Source organism: Salmo salar, chromosome ssa11, assembly GCF_905237065.1.
Source record: "Salmo salar chromosome ssa11, Ssal_v3.1, whole genome shotgun sequence".
Taxonomy (NCBI): domain Eukaryota; kingdom Metazoa; phylum Chordata; class Actinopteri; order Salmoniformes; family Salmonidae; genus Salmo; species Salmo salar.
Window position 1 is genome coordinate 5,057,873 of NC_059452.1, and position 17,114 is coordinate 5,074,986.

At 42.4% G+C, this 17,114-nt stretch overlaps 1 protein-coding gene across 1 annotated transcript in view; it reads right to left on the reverse strand.

Annotated features, from left to right (window-relative positions):
* The window catches only part of LOC106561901 (low-density lipoprotein receptor-related protein 4-like), a 281,986-nt gene that overhangs the window by 57,610 nt on the left and 207,262 nt on the right, over window positions 1-17,114 (reverse strand). The window contains 10 exon segments of the mRNA XM_014126232.2: window positions 1,109-1,265; window positions 2,064-2,294; window positions 3,019-3,144; window positions 3,375-3,509; window positions 3,657-3,782; window positions 4,151-4,276; window positions 4,391-4,510; window positions 7,151-7,279; window positions 7,689-7,805; window positions 7,987-8,100. Coding sequence (XP_013981707.2) covers window positions 1,109-1,265; window positions 2,064-2,294; window positions 3,019-3,144; window positions 3,375-3,509; window positions 3,657-3,782; window positions 4,151-4,276; window positions 4,391-4,510; window positions 7,151-7,279; window positions 7,689-7,805; window positions 7,987-8,100 — 1,381 coding nt within the window.

The following is a 17,114-nucleotide window of genomic DNA, read 5'->3' on the forward strand; positions in this document are numbered from 1 at the left end:
TCTTCAGTAGCAATCTAGAAATACATTCTAAGTTGCACTACTCAGAAATATCCTGGTTGCTAAAACTCTAATAGTTCGCCTAATTTCAGTTTATGTGACAAAATAAGCTAGTATAGTGTAGAGAATCATTGTACCATCTAAACCTCTGTGAAATATATTTTCCATAATCACGCAAAAACAAAACTTAAGAACGGGAAGCATAGAAATAGCACCCATAGAACAGATCTACCGCTTCTTAGACTTGCTATCAAGTAAATTGATAGATCTATAACACACAGCTCAATGTGAATTTGTTTCGGTCACCCAAAAAGTTACATATTGCCACTTTGCATTTCTAACTAGGTGGTGCTGATGTAGGCCTAAGGTTGAGTAGGAGAGAGGTCTGGAATTTGTGAAGTTGGAGAAGAAAATTGGAGCATTTTGTTTCTTTTTTTTTTTACCTGTAACTGCCATTTCCTGAAACCTAGTCTTAAATGATTTCAAACAATGTAGCCAACACAGTACTCTAGTGTGTGATGCTAAATTAGATTGAGGTGGTCGCAATGACACAAACATTTTTCTAGGTTAAATTTAGGGGTAATGATCATTCTAATTCATAGGTGTCTTAATGTGGAAACACTCGTGGAAATGTAAACCGTCTTCATCTTAATTTGTAGCTAACTACGTTTTGTAATGACGCCTTAGCTAAGAAGCTGCCTAAGGAATAATATTGGTTATGTGCTTGACTAATACATAACATTTTGGAAAATATATTTGGAAAACAGTCTGTTCTCCATTTTCCCTACCCTTTTTCCTCACACATCAGTGGTATCAACAGACGAAGTGGAGAGCTGCCATCCAGCTGCAAGGAGGAAAATAGTACTACAACTACGGGGGGCGGGGAAGGCAGGAGTGGAGAGCTACAGTCCGAGTCCTATGGTTGGTTCTGCCCCAACTTCAGAAGGTTGAGTCAAAAACCACAATGTGCCCACTAGAAGTCTATTTTGGTGTATTTTAGGGGTATTTGTTGTACCAGCGTACTTTGACTTGAAATTGCGTTTATGGTACACAAAATGCGTGCTGGTTAGCAGGTAGGGATAGAGAGGAGAAAGAGAGAGATCCTCCTTACCCCTCTATAGGGTGCAGTGCGATGGCTCTGGGTTTCTCCATGCTCTGCCATAGGAGGACCTTGCGGTGGGTTCCATCCAGATTGGCCACCTCAATACGGGACGTCCCTGAGTCAGTCCAGTATAGCTTGTCATGGATCCAGTCTATAGCCAGACCACCTAGTGGGAGAGTGCAGGGTCATGTTCATTAGGGACCAATCAGAAGAAAACAGACTGAAACAGGGAGGGACTGTCTTGACTTTGTTTTTCCATTGCAAAGGTTTAAAACATGTTATGTTGCATGCCCTAATAAACACAACCCAGGTAGTCAACAGATGGTAATATTAAAATGTGGCAAAAGAATCAGGGCTGTTGAGCAATCTAGTTATTCTCTAGGGGTTATGGTTTGGAGCAAACATTGGGTAAAAGTGTAGAAGCCAAAATCACATTTGGGATTAGATGGCGGCAGACAGCCTAACGGTTAGAGCGTTGGGCCAGTAACTGAAAGACTGATTCAAGTTCAAATTCCTGAGCTGACTAAGTGAAACATCTGCTGATCGTCAATAATAGCTGATCCCTGGCCGTGAACCCACTCTCTGAGGGTGTCTCAGGAGGAGTGGGATATGCAAAAAAACACATTTCCATTTCACACCACACACTTGTACAGGTTAGAACAAATATAAGCCCCCCTCTATTTGACGTTTTTATATTAGAAAATGCCATCCATTTGTCTTCTTCAGCATGGCCAGATTGTGTTTACTCGTCATTTGTCCTAAACCAGACTGTTGCTGTGCTGTTGATACATGTTCTGACCGTAGTAAAACCATGTGTGGTTGTAGTTATAACTGGGCTTTCCTCTACATAATTGTGTGTGTACAGAATGTAGCATGACCACCTGTGATCGTATCCATGCTGGTGGGAACCACGTGCTATGAATTCTATAGTGTGTGTTTTGACCATAAATGGTCATGTTCATACCTGGACTCTCTAAGCCAGTGGAAACCACTTCCTCCACGTTGCTCCCGTTCAGGTTGGCCTTCATGATGCGGTCAAGTGTGACGTCGGACCAGAAGACCAGCTCCTGGTTGTGGTGGAAGTCCAGAGCGATGGCATTTTCCAGGTTGTTCAGCAGCAGAGTGTACTCTGACCGGTGGGGCAACACCTGGCGGATGTCTATACGATTAGCGAACAGCAGCACTGGCTCAGGACCTAATGTGGAGGTACAGAGTAAGATAAAGAGAGGAGGGTATAGAGAGCAGGGAGGGAAAGGAAAGAGGGAGGGTAGTGAGAAACAAAATGATGGGTTAAGAGAGTGAGAGAAAGAGGGAGAGAGAGAAGAGGGTGTGGAGTGCAAGAGAGAGAGGAAGACCCAACATTAATATTAGTCAGTCAGTCAAGTATACCCACTGGCCACTGGAACCCAAACAGAGATGCTTGACCGGGGTTCATCAGTGATACACACCAGATTTGTGGGGTGCTGTATTGGCAATGTAGTGGACCCTAGCTCCAGAACGCCAAAACCAGGCCTTCGTTTCAAAAGGCACCCTATTGCTTTATAGTGAACTACTGTAGTACAGTAGTGACCTATAGGATATAAGGTGCCATTTGGGATGCACCCAAGCACTCGCTTTTCTGACCTTAAACCATCAGCTAACCTCAGCCACAGTCCAACTGTTCCAAGCTAAGCAAGGGATACGGTTACAATTAAATCCCGATGAAACATGCTTGCATGTTTTAAACACAACTATGATGCATATGGGTCACCCACAACCCAGGGCAGAGTAAGGGAAATTGTTTTAATTCCATGCAGGCAAAACATGTTTAAGACACAAAACTCTGATGCATCTCAGGTAAACAACTTCCCCAGGTGCTCGCAATCCCTCCACATGTTGAAGCCAAAGGTCTTAAATTGAAAGATTGTGAGTAGACTCACCCAGAGCCTTGCAGCTGCGCTTGTCAGGCCTCAGCTCGTAGCCCTGCACACACCAGCACTGAAACCCCCCCTCTGTGTTGGTACAGCCCTGGCTGCAGTAACCCTCCTCTGCACACTCATCCACATCTGGAAATGGGCCATATAGACAGGTGGGTGGGAGGTGTGTGTGTGTGTGTGTGTGTGTGTGTGTGTGTGTGTGTGTGGGGGGGGGGTGGGGGGTAAGAATGTGATGATACTGCAAGAGTAAACACCTAAAATATATACATTTTCAATCAACTCATTATATAATCAGCAGAACTCATACATGACATTTTTTCTGACTCTCATCGCATGCACGCACGCACACACACACTCACCCTGGCAGGCCCTGCCATCCTCCATCAGTCTGTAGCCAGTATGACAGGTACACTGGACCAGACCTCTAGCCATCTGACACTTCTGAGAACAGCCTCCGTTATTCAGGTTACAGTTGCCCTCGCTGGACCGTGGGCCTACACTCAAACACACACACTTGTTAGAGAGATGTTATGATGTGGATTCTTACAAAAGTTTCCACATAGGCCCTCTAACACACACACACGGCACATCCACCCACACACCCACACACCCTTCCCCTTATACAGTCAGACATAACTCACGGCAGTCCTGGTGAGGGTGTTCGTCCGTCCCATCTCCACAGTCGCTGACCTCATTACAGACCTTCCTCTGGCCAATACATCGGCCGTTACCACACAGGAATTGGTCTGGAGCACACGGAGGGGTGTCTGGTGGGAAGATAGATGGAGAATGTTACAATGGGCTGAAAAAAGCTGTGACGAACAATGGACAACATCTGAAAACTCCTTGTTTGCGTCTCAAATGGCACCCCTTGGGTCCTGGTTAAAAGTAGTGCACTATATAGGGAATATGGTACCATTTGGGACGTAGCCTCTGACTTTTGAAGGATAGACACAAAAGGCCTGTGGGGTAATGGTAACCGTTCTTTAATGTGAGATTTAGCTCATTGTTTCTTTAGCCCGCCTATAAGAACTAAGTCCCTGGAGCTCTCTTTCTTTTCATCCTTTTATTTCCTCTGTACTGTCTAGTTTAGATTGATGCTGATCTGCACACGTGCACCCACCCACACACGTACCAGTCTTCTCACAGTCATCTTCATCGCTGCCATCAGAGCAGTCATCCTCGCCATCACATCTCCATGACAACCTGACACAGCGTCCCGATGCACAGCGGAACTGATCCGCAGTACACATGGAGGTGGCTGGAGGGAGAGGACAGGTTGGTTAGACACACACACACACACACACACACACACACACACACACACACACACACACACACACACACACACACACACACACAAGCAGATACTCACTGCAGTTCTTCTCATCTGATTGGTCATCACAGTCAAACTCCCCGTCACACCTCCAGCCAGCGTTGATGCACATCCCACTGCTGCACATGAACTCCACAGAACGACAAGGCTGGTGGGAGGCTGCAGGACACACATAACCACTACCGTGAGATAAAATGCAAATGCTTTTGGAACTTCAATCATCCCTGACAGTATAAAACAATTTATCTGAAGGACCCTGGTAATACAAGGATGATTTTACAGGGACAGAAAATAAATAAACATTTGGGGCAGGACATGCATGTTTGCAAAACAATAAAACATATCTATCCAAGACCAAACGAGCACACAGACTTTTATTCATGTGCAGTGTTATCAGTTAAACAAGAGAAGGGAACATGGCCAACAGAAAAGTGGGAGAGAAAAAAGAAGAATAAAGCAGTGCTGTGTGTGTGATGAGGGGATGATCAAAACACCAGGTGGTGAGAGAGAGAAATACATAGATAAGATAAGAAAAAAGAAAAGAAAAATAGATAGATAGATAGATAGATAGATAGATAGATAGATAGATAGATAGATAGATAGAAAGAAACATTAAATGGACAGTGTTCTCATGTTCAAACCCACTTATCAGCTGGTACCCTGTCATCCACATTGACGGCCACAAACACAGAGAACGTTTCATCTGCTTGTGTGCGCCCAACTCTCAGAATACAGACACACACCAAATATACAGATATATCCATACACACACACACACACCACTAAACACACAGAGAATCATTTGATCTGCTCGTGTGCCCAGACGTCTCTCCATTCTTAACACACTCATCCTACTCCCTAGTCTGATGCATGCTAACAGAGCCCTATACACTTGTGTGGGCTGCCATGACAGAGAGAATGAGAGTGAGTGAGTGAGTGAGTGAGTGAGTGAGTGAGTGAGTGAGTGAGTGAGTGAGTGAGTGAGTGAGTGAGTGAGAGCGATTCCCAAACTTTCCATAACAAAGCCATCACCTACAGAGAAATTAACCTGGAGAAGAGACCCCTAAGCAAGCTGGTCCTGGGGCTCTGTTCACAAACACAAAAAGACCCCACATAGCCCCAGGACAGCAACACAATTAAACCCAACCAAATCATGAGAAAACAAAAAGATAATTACTTGACACATTGGAAAGAATTAATAAAAGAACAGAGCAAACTACAATGCTATTTGGCTCTAAAAAGAGAGTATAGCGGCAGAATACCTGACCACTGTGACTGACCCAAACTTAAGGAAAGCTTTGACTATGTACAGACTCAGTGAGCATAGCGTTGCTATTGAGAAAGGCCGCCGTAGGCAGACCTGGCTCTCAAGAGAAGACAGGCTATGTGCACAAAATGAGGTGGAAACTGAGCTGCACTTCCTAACCTCCTGCCAAATGTATGACCATATTAGAGACACATATGTCCCACAGATTACACAGATCCACAAAAAATGTTAAAACAAACCCAATTTTGATAAACTCCCATATCTACTGGGTGAAATACCACAGTGTGCCATCACAGCAGCAATATTTGTGAACTGTTGCCACAAGAAAAGGGCAACCAGTGAAGAACAAACACCATTGTAAATACAACCCATATTTATGTTTATTTTTTCTCCCTTTTCTACTTTAACTATTTGCACGTCGTTACAACACTGTATATAGACATAATATGACATTTAAAATGTCTATTCTTTTGGAATTTCTGTGAGTGTAATGTTTACTGTTAATTTTTGTTTATTTCACTTTTGTTTATTATCTACTTCACTTGCTTTGGCAATGTTAACATATATGTTTCCCATTCCAATAAAGCCCTTAAATTGAAATTGAATTGAGAGAAAGAGAAAGAAAGAGAGAGAGAGAACAAGAAAGAGAAAGAAAGACTGTGGGAAAGAGAGACATAGTACAAAGAGAGACATGAAAGACTGAGATAGAGATACATTAACAGAAAGAAAGGACTTAGCAGTCGTCTAACAGAGTACATTCTCTGGAGTGATGAGGAGAAACGTGATAGCCTGTGCTAATCGAAACGCTAGCTAGCTCGCGTGTATGTGTGTTCGAAAGAAAAAGATGGGAAGTGTTTTCCAACACACACAGACATGCACACACACACGTAACATAGACACATGACTCTAGCATGACAGCTGTCAGCAAGGAGATTGGGACAAGGCATTCCAGGAATCTATGTTAGGGGTCGCTCAGAGAGCCATAATGAGTGGGGGAGACAGATATCTGCAGTGTCACTGCTCAGTGCTCAAGCTCAATCATAGCTACAATGGTAACAGCTGGACCTGCCATCACCAACTTGTCTCAATTCTGTTAAACCTCAGCCGATCCTATCCTAATCTCTTTTATTTTATGAACACTAGACTGGAAGTATTAATAACACACTTTTGCTTTCACCTGACAAGGTCTTAAAAAGACAACAGGGTGTCAGTGGCACCTCTCAAACACTGAACTTCACTCTCTCTGTCCATCATGATAAAGTTGTAACCCACCTGCAATCCTCCCTGCCCCTAACCTATTGACCCCTTTGTTTGCATTCCAGTTGAGAAATAGGGTGCTTGGCATTCTGGGTAGAATTCCAGCCTGTCGTCTGGCCACAGCAGGTTCTCTCTGTGTGTGTAGCAGAGGAATTTGAGGTACAGTATGTGTTTGCTGCCTGGCGATGTAGCAGCCTCTGACGTAGCATTTATGGTGCTGGTGCCTGCAGATAAATGATTAGCCACCTGAATCAGACGTGTGTGTTTGTACTTACAGCAGTCGGACTCATCAGACCAGTCTCCGCAATCATCGTCTCCGTCACAGTGGTAAATGTCCAGAATACAGCGTCCATACGCACACTGGAACTCTTCAACACTACAGGTGGCCGTCATTACATCAGATGCTACGGAGGGAGAGAGAAAGGGAGAAAAAGAGATAGGGGTGAGGGGTACGTATTTAACACACATTCTCTTTCACCCCAAAACCTTTCTGTCATAAACTATAAAGACAGTGTGTGGTTCTGACATTCAGTGTGTTTTACTCTAGAGCAGTCAAAATAGGTAAGGGGTGGGAATAGTTAAGTGAAGTTGGGAATGTCGACACACACATCCCTTGGCAACAAAGGGAAGATAAGGCTCAGAGTGTACACCTGGGTGAGGCCCTTTGAAATTGTAATACACACTTGTACATGTGAGAAACAGGACAAACACACACACACACACACACACACACACACACACACACACACACACACACACACACACACACACACACACACACACACACACACACACACACACAGGGCAACTCACGGCAGTTTTCCTCATCTGATCCGTCCTTGCAGTCAGTATCTCCATCACAGTACCAGTGTTCAGCAATGCAGCTCCCATCTGTACAGCGAAACTCCTTATCGGAACACTTTCGCATGTCTGAGAGAGAGAGAGAGAGAGAGAGACAGAGAGAGGGGAGAAAGTAAGAGAGAGAGGAAAATAGAGATATTGAGGTATTAAAGTCAACGGATTGAGATGTGACAAAGACTATAACTTTCTGAATGTATGTGTATACTGTAGGAGTGAATGTGTGGTGTGCATGTGTGTGTGTGTAACTCACCACACTGCTCGTCACTGTTATCACCACAGTCATTGTCCCCATCACAGTGCCACAGACTGCGGATGCAGTAGCCGTTCTGACAATGGAACTCATCCTCTTCACACTCTCTAGGAGCTACAGACAAGGAGAGAGAGAGACGGGATGTCAATCAAAGGACAAATCACACAAACAATATCCTATACAACGCTTGTATGATGTAGGAATCTGATATGGGCGCACGGATGCACCATGCACTGCACAGCTTAGTGACAATTCTCTTACTTTCACACAGAGAAAAATAGCTGTCTATTAACCTCCAGTGGACAACCTCCCAGCCACCCTGATGGTTAACCTCTTATCTAAACTATCACAACAACCCCCCAAAACCTCCTTACTTACAATAATTTCTCTGATGTTACCATTAGTTCCACTTACTAGCGCTATTAGGCCTACAACAATGTCTCTCTCCCTTTCTCTCCTGCACTGATTCCCCCCAAAATCTTTCTCTCTCCTTCACTAATACAACAGCCTGCCACTACAGTTATTACCACAGCGATCGATAGCCAATTATAGTCCTGGCTAAAGGAGGGCCAGGTGAACAGGTTAGTATCAGAGGGAAGTACCATGATTTCTGCCTGAATGGCCCCAGACCAGAGGTGATATATTATTTAAAGCGTGTTGTGTGTGCGTGTGTGTGTCTTGTGTGTGAGGGGGGTTGCTGCCTTAGAAGGTTAACTAATTGTTAAATCTACCTCACTTATACCTGGACTGCCAATAAAATGCATACAGAGGCTCAGTCAAAGAAACCCACTTAGAAACGTGATGGCAGTTCAGAGTGTAATACAAGTTAAGGAGCAGGGAGACAGAAAAAAGGGACGGGCACAGATATGTTTGAGGATAAATGTGTATTTGTGTACTTCCTACCTCAGTGACTATTGCGACAAAACGTGACCCAAATCTACTACCTCTCATCTCTTTCTTTTGTTTTCTCACACACAGGTTTCCTTTGCTTTATGACCCAACCGAGTCCTCAGAACAGAAGAGACTTATTAGTATAGATTTATTAGTATTTTTATTTAAGAGTACTCTTACCCCTCCTATTCAGATGCAACAGAGAAGGAGAAGGATCTGGAACGGGAGCAGAAGACAAAGCTACCCCCTGAATGAGAGTCTCTAAACTATAACTCTATGGCTGAATCTCATTCCAAAAACTCACTTGGCACACTAAGTAGAATTTCATTGAATCTCTCATCTGTCTCTCTCTTTCCCTCCCTCTCATTCCTAACCCAAACAGAGGAAACTTCAGAAGTCACGTGTCCAGAGGCAGATCATCAGTTAGAGAGCAGGCAGCGGTTAGAGTTGAAAGGTCATAGTGATTAATTTCCAGGGTATGCATTGAGGTGTGTCTGTGTGTGTGTGTGAAAAAATAAATAAAACAAAATATATTCCTTTTTAAACATGTTGTATGGTTCCTTGAGTATTACCTACACACTTTCAGGGTTTGCCTTCCCTTCTTGACCCTGCCTGCCTTGCATCCTCCTCTCATCCCATGAGTTGACATGGAAAAGAGCAGAAGCTCTGAACTATCCCATCAGACTCCAGTCCTACCTACCTACAAATTATAGAAAAGAGCAGAAGCTCTGAATAGTACTTGAACTCAGGTCTGGTGTGTGTAGGTGTGTGTGATACCACTGTGGATACGTAGTCATGTGTGTTCTGCTGAACAAATATGAACGTAGGAACACACATCCACACAGGCACACTCACTCTGTCACTCACGTTCACACACACACGTCTCTTTTTCCAGTTTTGTTGTCTAAAACTTTGACAAGTTGCTAAGCTCAAGTGGACCATGACAGATTCTCCCCCATCTCTCTCCATTCTCTTCCCCTTCTCTCTTTAAATAATGGAATAAAACAACAACAGTGGGGGAAAAGAAACTAGGGAAGACAGAAAGACAGAGAAAAAAGGCCTGAAAAAATAAGTAGGCCAAGGAGCGAGGGAGGGGGAAATTTACGGGGCATGAAGATGAAAAATTCATGCCTAGCTTACGGCAGACGGACCCCCCATCAGGACGGGATTCTACGTCTGGCTCCTGAAATATGGGTCAGACAGGAGAGAGGGAAGCAGGGAATGAGAGAATCAGAGCAAGAGAGAGAGCGAGAGAGAAAATCAGAGAAAGAGAATCAGAGAGAAAGAAATAAAGAGAGAGAGGAGAGAGAGGGAAAGAAAGCCCACCTCCATACAGAGTTATCTGGAAAAAATAAGAAGGGAATGAAAGAATCTGAGAAAGAGAGAGAGCTTACCATCAAATTTAAAATACTTTTTTTATCTACATAATTATTCAGAAAAAAATTATTAACGGAGGTAGAAGCTGGTAGGGTTAGCTTGAGTCAATTCCATCTCAGGAACATTCAAGAAATTCAATCCATTGGGTTGGAAATTAATCATACCAAGTTTCTCATTCCGATCTGTGTAGCGATCTCTGTGGACTTAATGGGTGTGGAGGTGTGTGGAATGAAATCTAGCTCAACCACCGGGTACCGTGGATACCTCTGCTTATTGTGACACCTTATTGTAACAGACAGTTGTGAATGTCAAAATCAAATCAAATCAAATTGTATTGGTCACATACACATGTTTAGCAGATGTTATTGTGGGTGTAGCGAAATGCTTGTGTTTCTAGCTCCAACAGTGCAGTAATATCTAACAAATAATATCTAACAATTCCACAAGAACTACCCAATACACACAAATCTAAGTAAAGGAATGGAATAAGAACATATACACTACCGGTCAAAAGTTTTCGAACACCTACTCATTCAAGAGTTTTTCTTTATTTTTACTGTGTTCTACATTGTAGAATAATAGTGAAGACATCAAAACTACGAAATAACACATGTAGTAACCAAAAAAGAGTTAAACAAATCAAAATACATTTTATATTTGAGATTCCTCAAATAGCCACCCTTCTCCTTGATGACAGTTTTGCAATCTCTTGGCATTCTCTCAACCAGCTTCACCTGGAATGCTTTTCCAAACGCCTTGAAGGAGTTCCCATGTATGCTGAGCACTTGTTGGCTGTTTTTCCTTCACTCTGCGGTCCAACTCATCCCAAACCATCTCAATTTGGTTGAGGTCGGGGGATTGTGGAGGCCAAGCCATCTGATACAGCACTACATCACTCTCCTTCTTGGTAATATAGCCCTTATATAGCCTGGAGGTATGTTGAGTTATTGTCCTGTTGATAAACAAATGATAGTACCACTAAGCACAAAACAGATGGGATGGCGTATCGCTGCAGAATGCTGTTGTAGCAATGCTGGTTAAGTGTGCCTTGAATTCTAAATAAATCACAGACAGTGTCACCAGCAAAGCACCCCCACACTATTTTTGGTTGGAACCAAAAATCTCAAATTTGGACCAAAGGACAGATTTCCACCGGTCTAATGCCCATTACTCGGGTTTCTTGGCCCGAAGAAGTCTCTTCTTCTTATTGGGGTCCTTTAGTAGTGGTTTCTTTGCAGCAATTTGACCATGAAGGCCTGATTCACGCAGTCTCCTCTGAACAGTTGATGTTGAGATGTGTCTGTTACTTGAACTGTGTGAAGCATTCATTTGGGCTGCAATTTCTGAAGCTGGTAACTTTAATGAACTTGTCCTCTGCAGCAGAGGTAACCCTGGGTCTTCCAATCCTGTGGTGGTCCTTATGAGAGCCAGTTTCATCATAGTGCTTGATAGTTTTTGCGACAGCACTTGAAGAAACGTTCAAAGTTCTAGAAATGTTCCGTATTGGCTGACCTTCATGTCTTAAAGTAATGATGGACTGTCATTTCTCTTATTTGAGCTGTTCTTGCCATAATATGGACTTGGTCTTTTACCATATAGGGCTATCTTCTGTTTACCCCATACCTTTTCACAACAAAACTAATTGGCTCAAACGCATTTAGAGGGAAAGAAATTCCACAAATTAACTTTTAAGAAGGCACACCTGTTATTTGAAATGCATTCAAGGTGACTACCTCATGAAGCTGGCTGAGAAAATGCCAAAAGTGTGCAAAGCTGAAATCAAGGCAACGGGTGGCTATTGTTCTACAATGTACAAAGTAGTAAAAATAAAGAAAAACCCTTAAATGAGTAGGTGTTCCAAAACTTTAAACCGCTAGTGTACATATAAATATATGGATGAGCAATGACAGTATAAACATATGAGATCAGTAATGTAAGATACAATTGAAGTCGGAAGTTTACATACACCTTAGCCAAATACATTTAAACTCAGTTTTTCATAATTCCTGACATTTAATCCTAGTCAAAATTCCCTGTCTTAGGTCAGTTAGGATCGCCACATAATTTTAAGAATGTGAAATGTCAGAATAATAGTAGAGGGAATGATTTATTTAAGCTTTTATTTCTTTCATCACATTCCCAGTGGGTTAGAAGTTTACATACACTCAATTGGTATTTGGTAGCATTGCCTTTAAATTGTTTAACTTGGGTCAAATGTTTCGGGTAGCCTTCCATAAGCTTCCCACAATAAGTTGGGTAAATTTTGGCCATTTTCTCCTGACAGAGCTGGCGTAACTGAGTCAGGTTTGTAGGCCTCCTTGCTCGCACATGCTTTTTCAGTTCTGCCCACATATTTTCTATAGGATTGAGGTCAGGGCTTTGTGATGGCCACTCCAAAACCTTGACTTTGTTGTCCTAAAGCCATTTTGCCACAACTTTGGAAGTATGCTTGGTGTCATTGTTCATTTGGAAGACCCATTTGGGACCAAGCTTTAACCTGTTAGGGCTAGGGGGCAGCATTGACACGGCTGGATAAAAAACATACCCGATTTAATCTGGTTACCACTCCTACTCAGTAACTAGAATATGCATATACTTATTACATATGGATAGAAAACACCCTAAATTTTCTAAAACTGTTTGAATGGTGTCTGTGAGTATAACAGAACTCAAATGGCAGGTCAAAACCTGAGAGATTCCTTTACAGGAAGTGGCCTGTCTGACCATTTGTTGAACTTCTTTTCCATCTCTATCATTTACTAAGGATCTCTGCTCTAACGTGACACTTCCCACGTCGTCCATAGGCGCTCAGAGCCCGGGAAAAACAGAATGTCGTCATTCCAGCCCCAGGCTGAAACACATTATCGCCTTTCTCAAGTGGCCCATCAAGAGACACTAGCTTATGCGCGTGACCCCGACCGCCCCCGCCTTTGGGATTTTTTTCCTCTGTTTGCCGAAAAGGAGATTCCCTGTCGGAATATTATCGCTTTTCTACGAGAAAAATGTCGTAAAAATTGATTTTAAACAGCGGTTGACATGCTTCGAAGTACTGTAATGGAATACTTAGAATTTTATTGTCACGAATTGCGCCAAGCGCGTGACACTTCTTTACTATTTCGGATAGTGTCTGGAACGCATACGAACAAAACGCCGCTATTCGGATATAACGATGGATTATTTTGGACCAAACCAACATTTGTTATTGAAGTAGCTGTCCTGGGTGTGTATTCTGACGAAGACAACAAAAGGTAATGACATTTTTATAATAGTAAATATGATTATGGTGAGTGCTAAACTTGCCGGGTGTCTAAATAGCGAGCCCGTGATGCCTGGGCTATGTACTTAGAATATTGCAAAATGTGCTTTCACCAAAAAGCTATTTTAAAATCGGACATATCGAGTGCATAGAGGAGGTCTGTATCTATAATTCTTAAAATAATTGTTATGCTTTTTGTGAACGTTTATCGTGAGTAATTTAGTAAAATGTTAGCGAATTCCCCGGAAGTTTGCGGGGGGTATGCTAGTTCTGAACGTCACATGCTAATGTAAAAAGCTGGTTTTTGATATAAATATGAACTTGATTGAACAAAACATGCATGTATTGTATAACATAATGTCCTAGGGTTGTCATCTGATGAAGATCATCAAAGGTGAGTGCTGCATTTAGCTGTCTTCTGGGTTTTGGTGACATTATATGCTGGCTTGAAAAATGGGTGTCTGATTATTTCTGGCTTGGTACTCTGCTGACATAATCTAATGTTTTGCTTTCGTTGTAAAGCCTTTTTGAAATCGGACAGTGTGGTTAGATTAACGAGAGTCTTATCTTTAAATGGCTGTAAAATAGTCATATGTTTGAGAAATTGAAGTAATAGGATTTTTAAGGTTTTGAAAATCGCGCCACAGGATAGCCGTGGCTGTTACGTAGGTGGGACGAATTCGTCCCGCCTAGCCTAGAGAGGTTAACTTCCTAACTGATGTCTTAAGATGTTGCTTCAATATATCCACATAATCTTCCTTTCTCATGATGTCATCTATTTTGTGAAGTGCACCAGTCCCTAATGCAGCAACGCACACCCACAACATGATGCTGCCACCCCCGTGCTTCACGGTTGGGATGGTGTTCTTTGGCTTGCAATCCTCCTCCTTTTTCCTCCAAACATAACGATGGTCATTATGGCCAAACAGTTCTATTTTTGTTTCATCAGACCAGAGGACATTTCTCCAAAAAGTACGATCTTTGTCCTCATGTGCAGTTGCAAACCGTAGTCTGGCTTTTTTTCTGGCGGTTTTGGAGCAGTGGCTTTTTCCTTGCTGAGCGGCCTTTAAGGTTATGTCGATATAGGACTCGTTTTACTGTGGATATAGATACTTTGTACCTGTTTTCTCAAGCATCTTCACAAGGTCCTTTGCTGTTGTTCTGGGATTGATTTGCACTTTTCACACCAAAGTACGTTCATCTCTATGAGACAGAACGCATCTCCTTCCTGAGCAGTATGACATGTTCCCATGGTGTTTATACTTGCGTACTATTATTTGTACAGATGAACGTGGTACCTTCAGGCACGCCTAGCCAACATCCAATGGAACAGCAGGGCGCGAAATACAAAACATCAAAAATCGAATAATTTCAATTTCTCAAACATACGACTATTTTACACCATTTTAAAGATACGCTTCTCCTTAATGTAACCACATTGTCCGATTTCAAAAAGGCTTTACAGCGAAAGCAAAACATTAGATTATGTTAGGAGAGTACATAGACAAAAATAACCACACAGCCATTTTCCAAGCAAGGAGATGTGTCACAAAAACCCAAAATACAGCTAAAATGAAGCACTAACCTTAGACGATCTTCATCAGATGACACTCCTAGGACATCATGTTACACAATACATGTATGTTTTGTTCGAAAAAGTTGATATTTATATCCAAAAACAGCATTTTACATTGGCGCGTGATGTTCAGAAAATGTATTGCCACCAAAACATCCGGTGAATGAGCACATCAATTTACAAAAATACTCATCATAAACGTTGACAAAATATAGAACAATTATTTAAAAGAATTATAGATACACTACTCCTTGATGCAACCGCTGTGTCAGATTTTAAAATAGCTTTACGGAGAAAGCACATTGTTCAATATTCTGAGTACATAGCTCAACCATCAATGCAAACTATACAGCTACCCGCCAAGTTCTGGCATCAACAAAACTCTGAATTAGTGTTATAAATCATTCCTTACCTTTGCTGATCCTCGGCGGAACTCCAAGGACTCCTACTTCCACAAGAAGATGTTCTTTATGTTCAAAATACTCCATATTTATGTCCAAATACCTCTGTTTTGTTCATGCGTTCAGATCACTATCCAAAGGCATAATGCGCGAGCGTAATTCGAGACACGAAAAGTCAATATGTTCCATTACCGTTCGTAGAAACATGTCAAACGTTGTTTACAATCAATCTTTATGGTATTTTTAATGTAAAATGCAATAATATTCCAACCAGACAATAGCGTATTCATTCCAGGAGAAAAAGAAGGAACGGCGCACTCGCAGGCTCGCGCATCACCAAGCCCTTTGTCCTCAGGCAGTCCACGCATTGACTGAGCTCCTATTTTCTGCCCAGTAACAGGAGAAGGATGAAACACGTTTCTAAAGGCTGTTGACAGCCAATGGAAGCCTCAGGAAGTGCAACGTGACCCCACAGACACTGTAGTTTTGATAGGGATTCAAAAGAAAAACTACAATACTCAGATTTCCCAATTCCTGGTTGGATTTTTCTCAGGTTTTTGCCTGCCATATGAGTTCTGTTATACTCACAGACATGATTCAAACAGTTTTAGAAACTTCAGAGTGTTTTCTATCCAAATCTACTAATAATATGCATATTCTAATTTCTGGGCCCAAGTAGTAGGCAGATTAACCTGTTATGGCTAGGGGGCAGTATTTTCACGGCTGGATAAAAAACGTACCCGATTTAATCTGGTTACTACTCCTGCCCAGTAACTAGAATATGCATATAAGTATTGGCTTTTGATAGAAAACACTCCAAAGTTTCTAAAACTGTTTGAATGGTGTCTGTGAGTATAACAGAACTCAAATGGCAGGTCAAAACCTGAGAGATTCCTTTACAGGAAGTGGCCTGTCTGACCATTTCTTGAACTTCTTTGCCATCTCTATCTTTTACAAAGGATCTCCGCTCTAACGTGACACTTCCTACGTCTTCCATAGGCGCTCAGAGCCCGGGAAAAACCTGAATGTCGTCATCCCAGCCCCAGGCTGAAACACATTATCGCCTTTCTCAAGTGGCCGATCAAGGGACTGTGGGCTTAGGCGCGTGCCCTGGCTCCCGCCGTCTTTGTGATTTTTTCCTCTGTTTGCCGAAAAGGAGATTCCCGGTCGGAATATTATCGCTTTTTTACGAGATAAATTGCATAAAAATAGATTTTAACCTGTTAGGGCTAGGGGGCAGCATTGACACGGCTGGATAAAAAACATACCCGATTTAATCTGGTTACCACTCCTACCCAGTAACTAGAATATGCATATACTTATTACATATGGATAAAAAACACCCTAAATTTTCTAAAACTGTTTGAATGGTGTCTGTGAGTATAACAGAACTCAAATGGCAGGTCAAAACCTGAGAGATTCCTTTACAGGAAGTGGCCTGTCTGACCATTTGTTGAACTTCTTTTCCATCTCTATCATTTACTAAGGATCTCTGCTCTAACGTGACACTTCCCACGTCGTCCATAGGCGCTCAGAGCCCGGGAAAAAACTGAATGTTGTCATTCCAGCCCCAGGCTGAAACACATTATCGCCTTTCTCAAGTGGCCGATCAAGAGACACTAGCTTA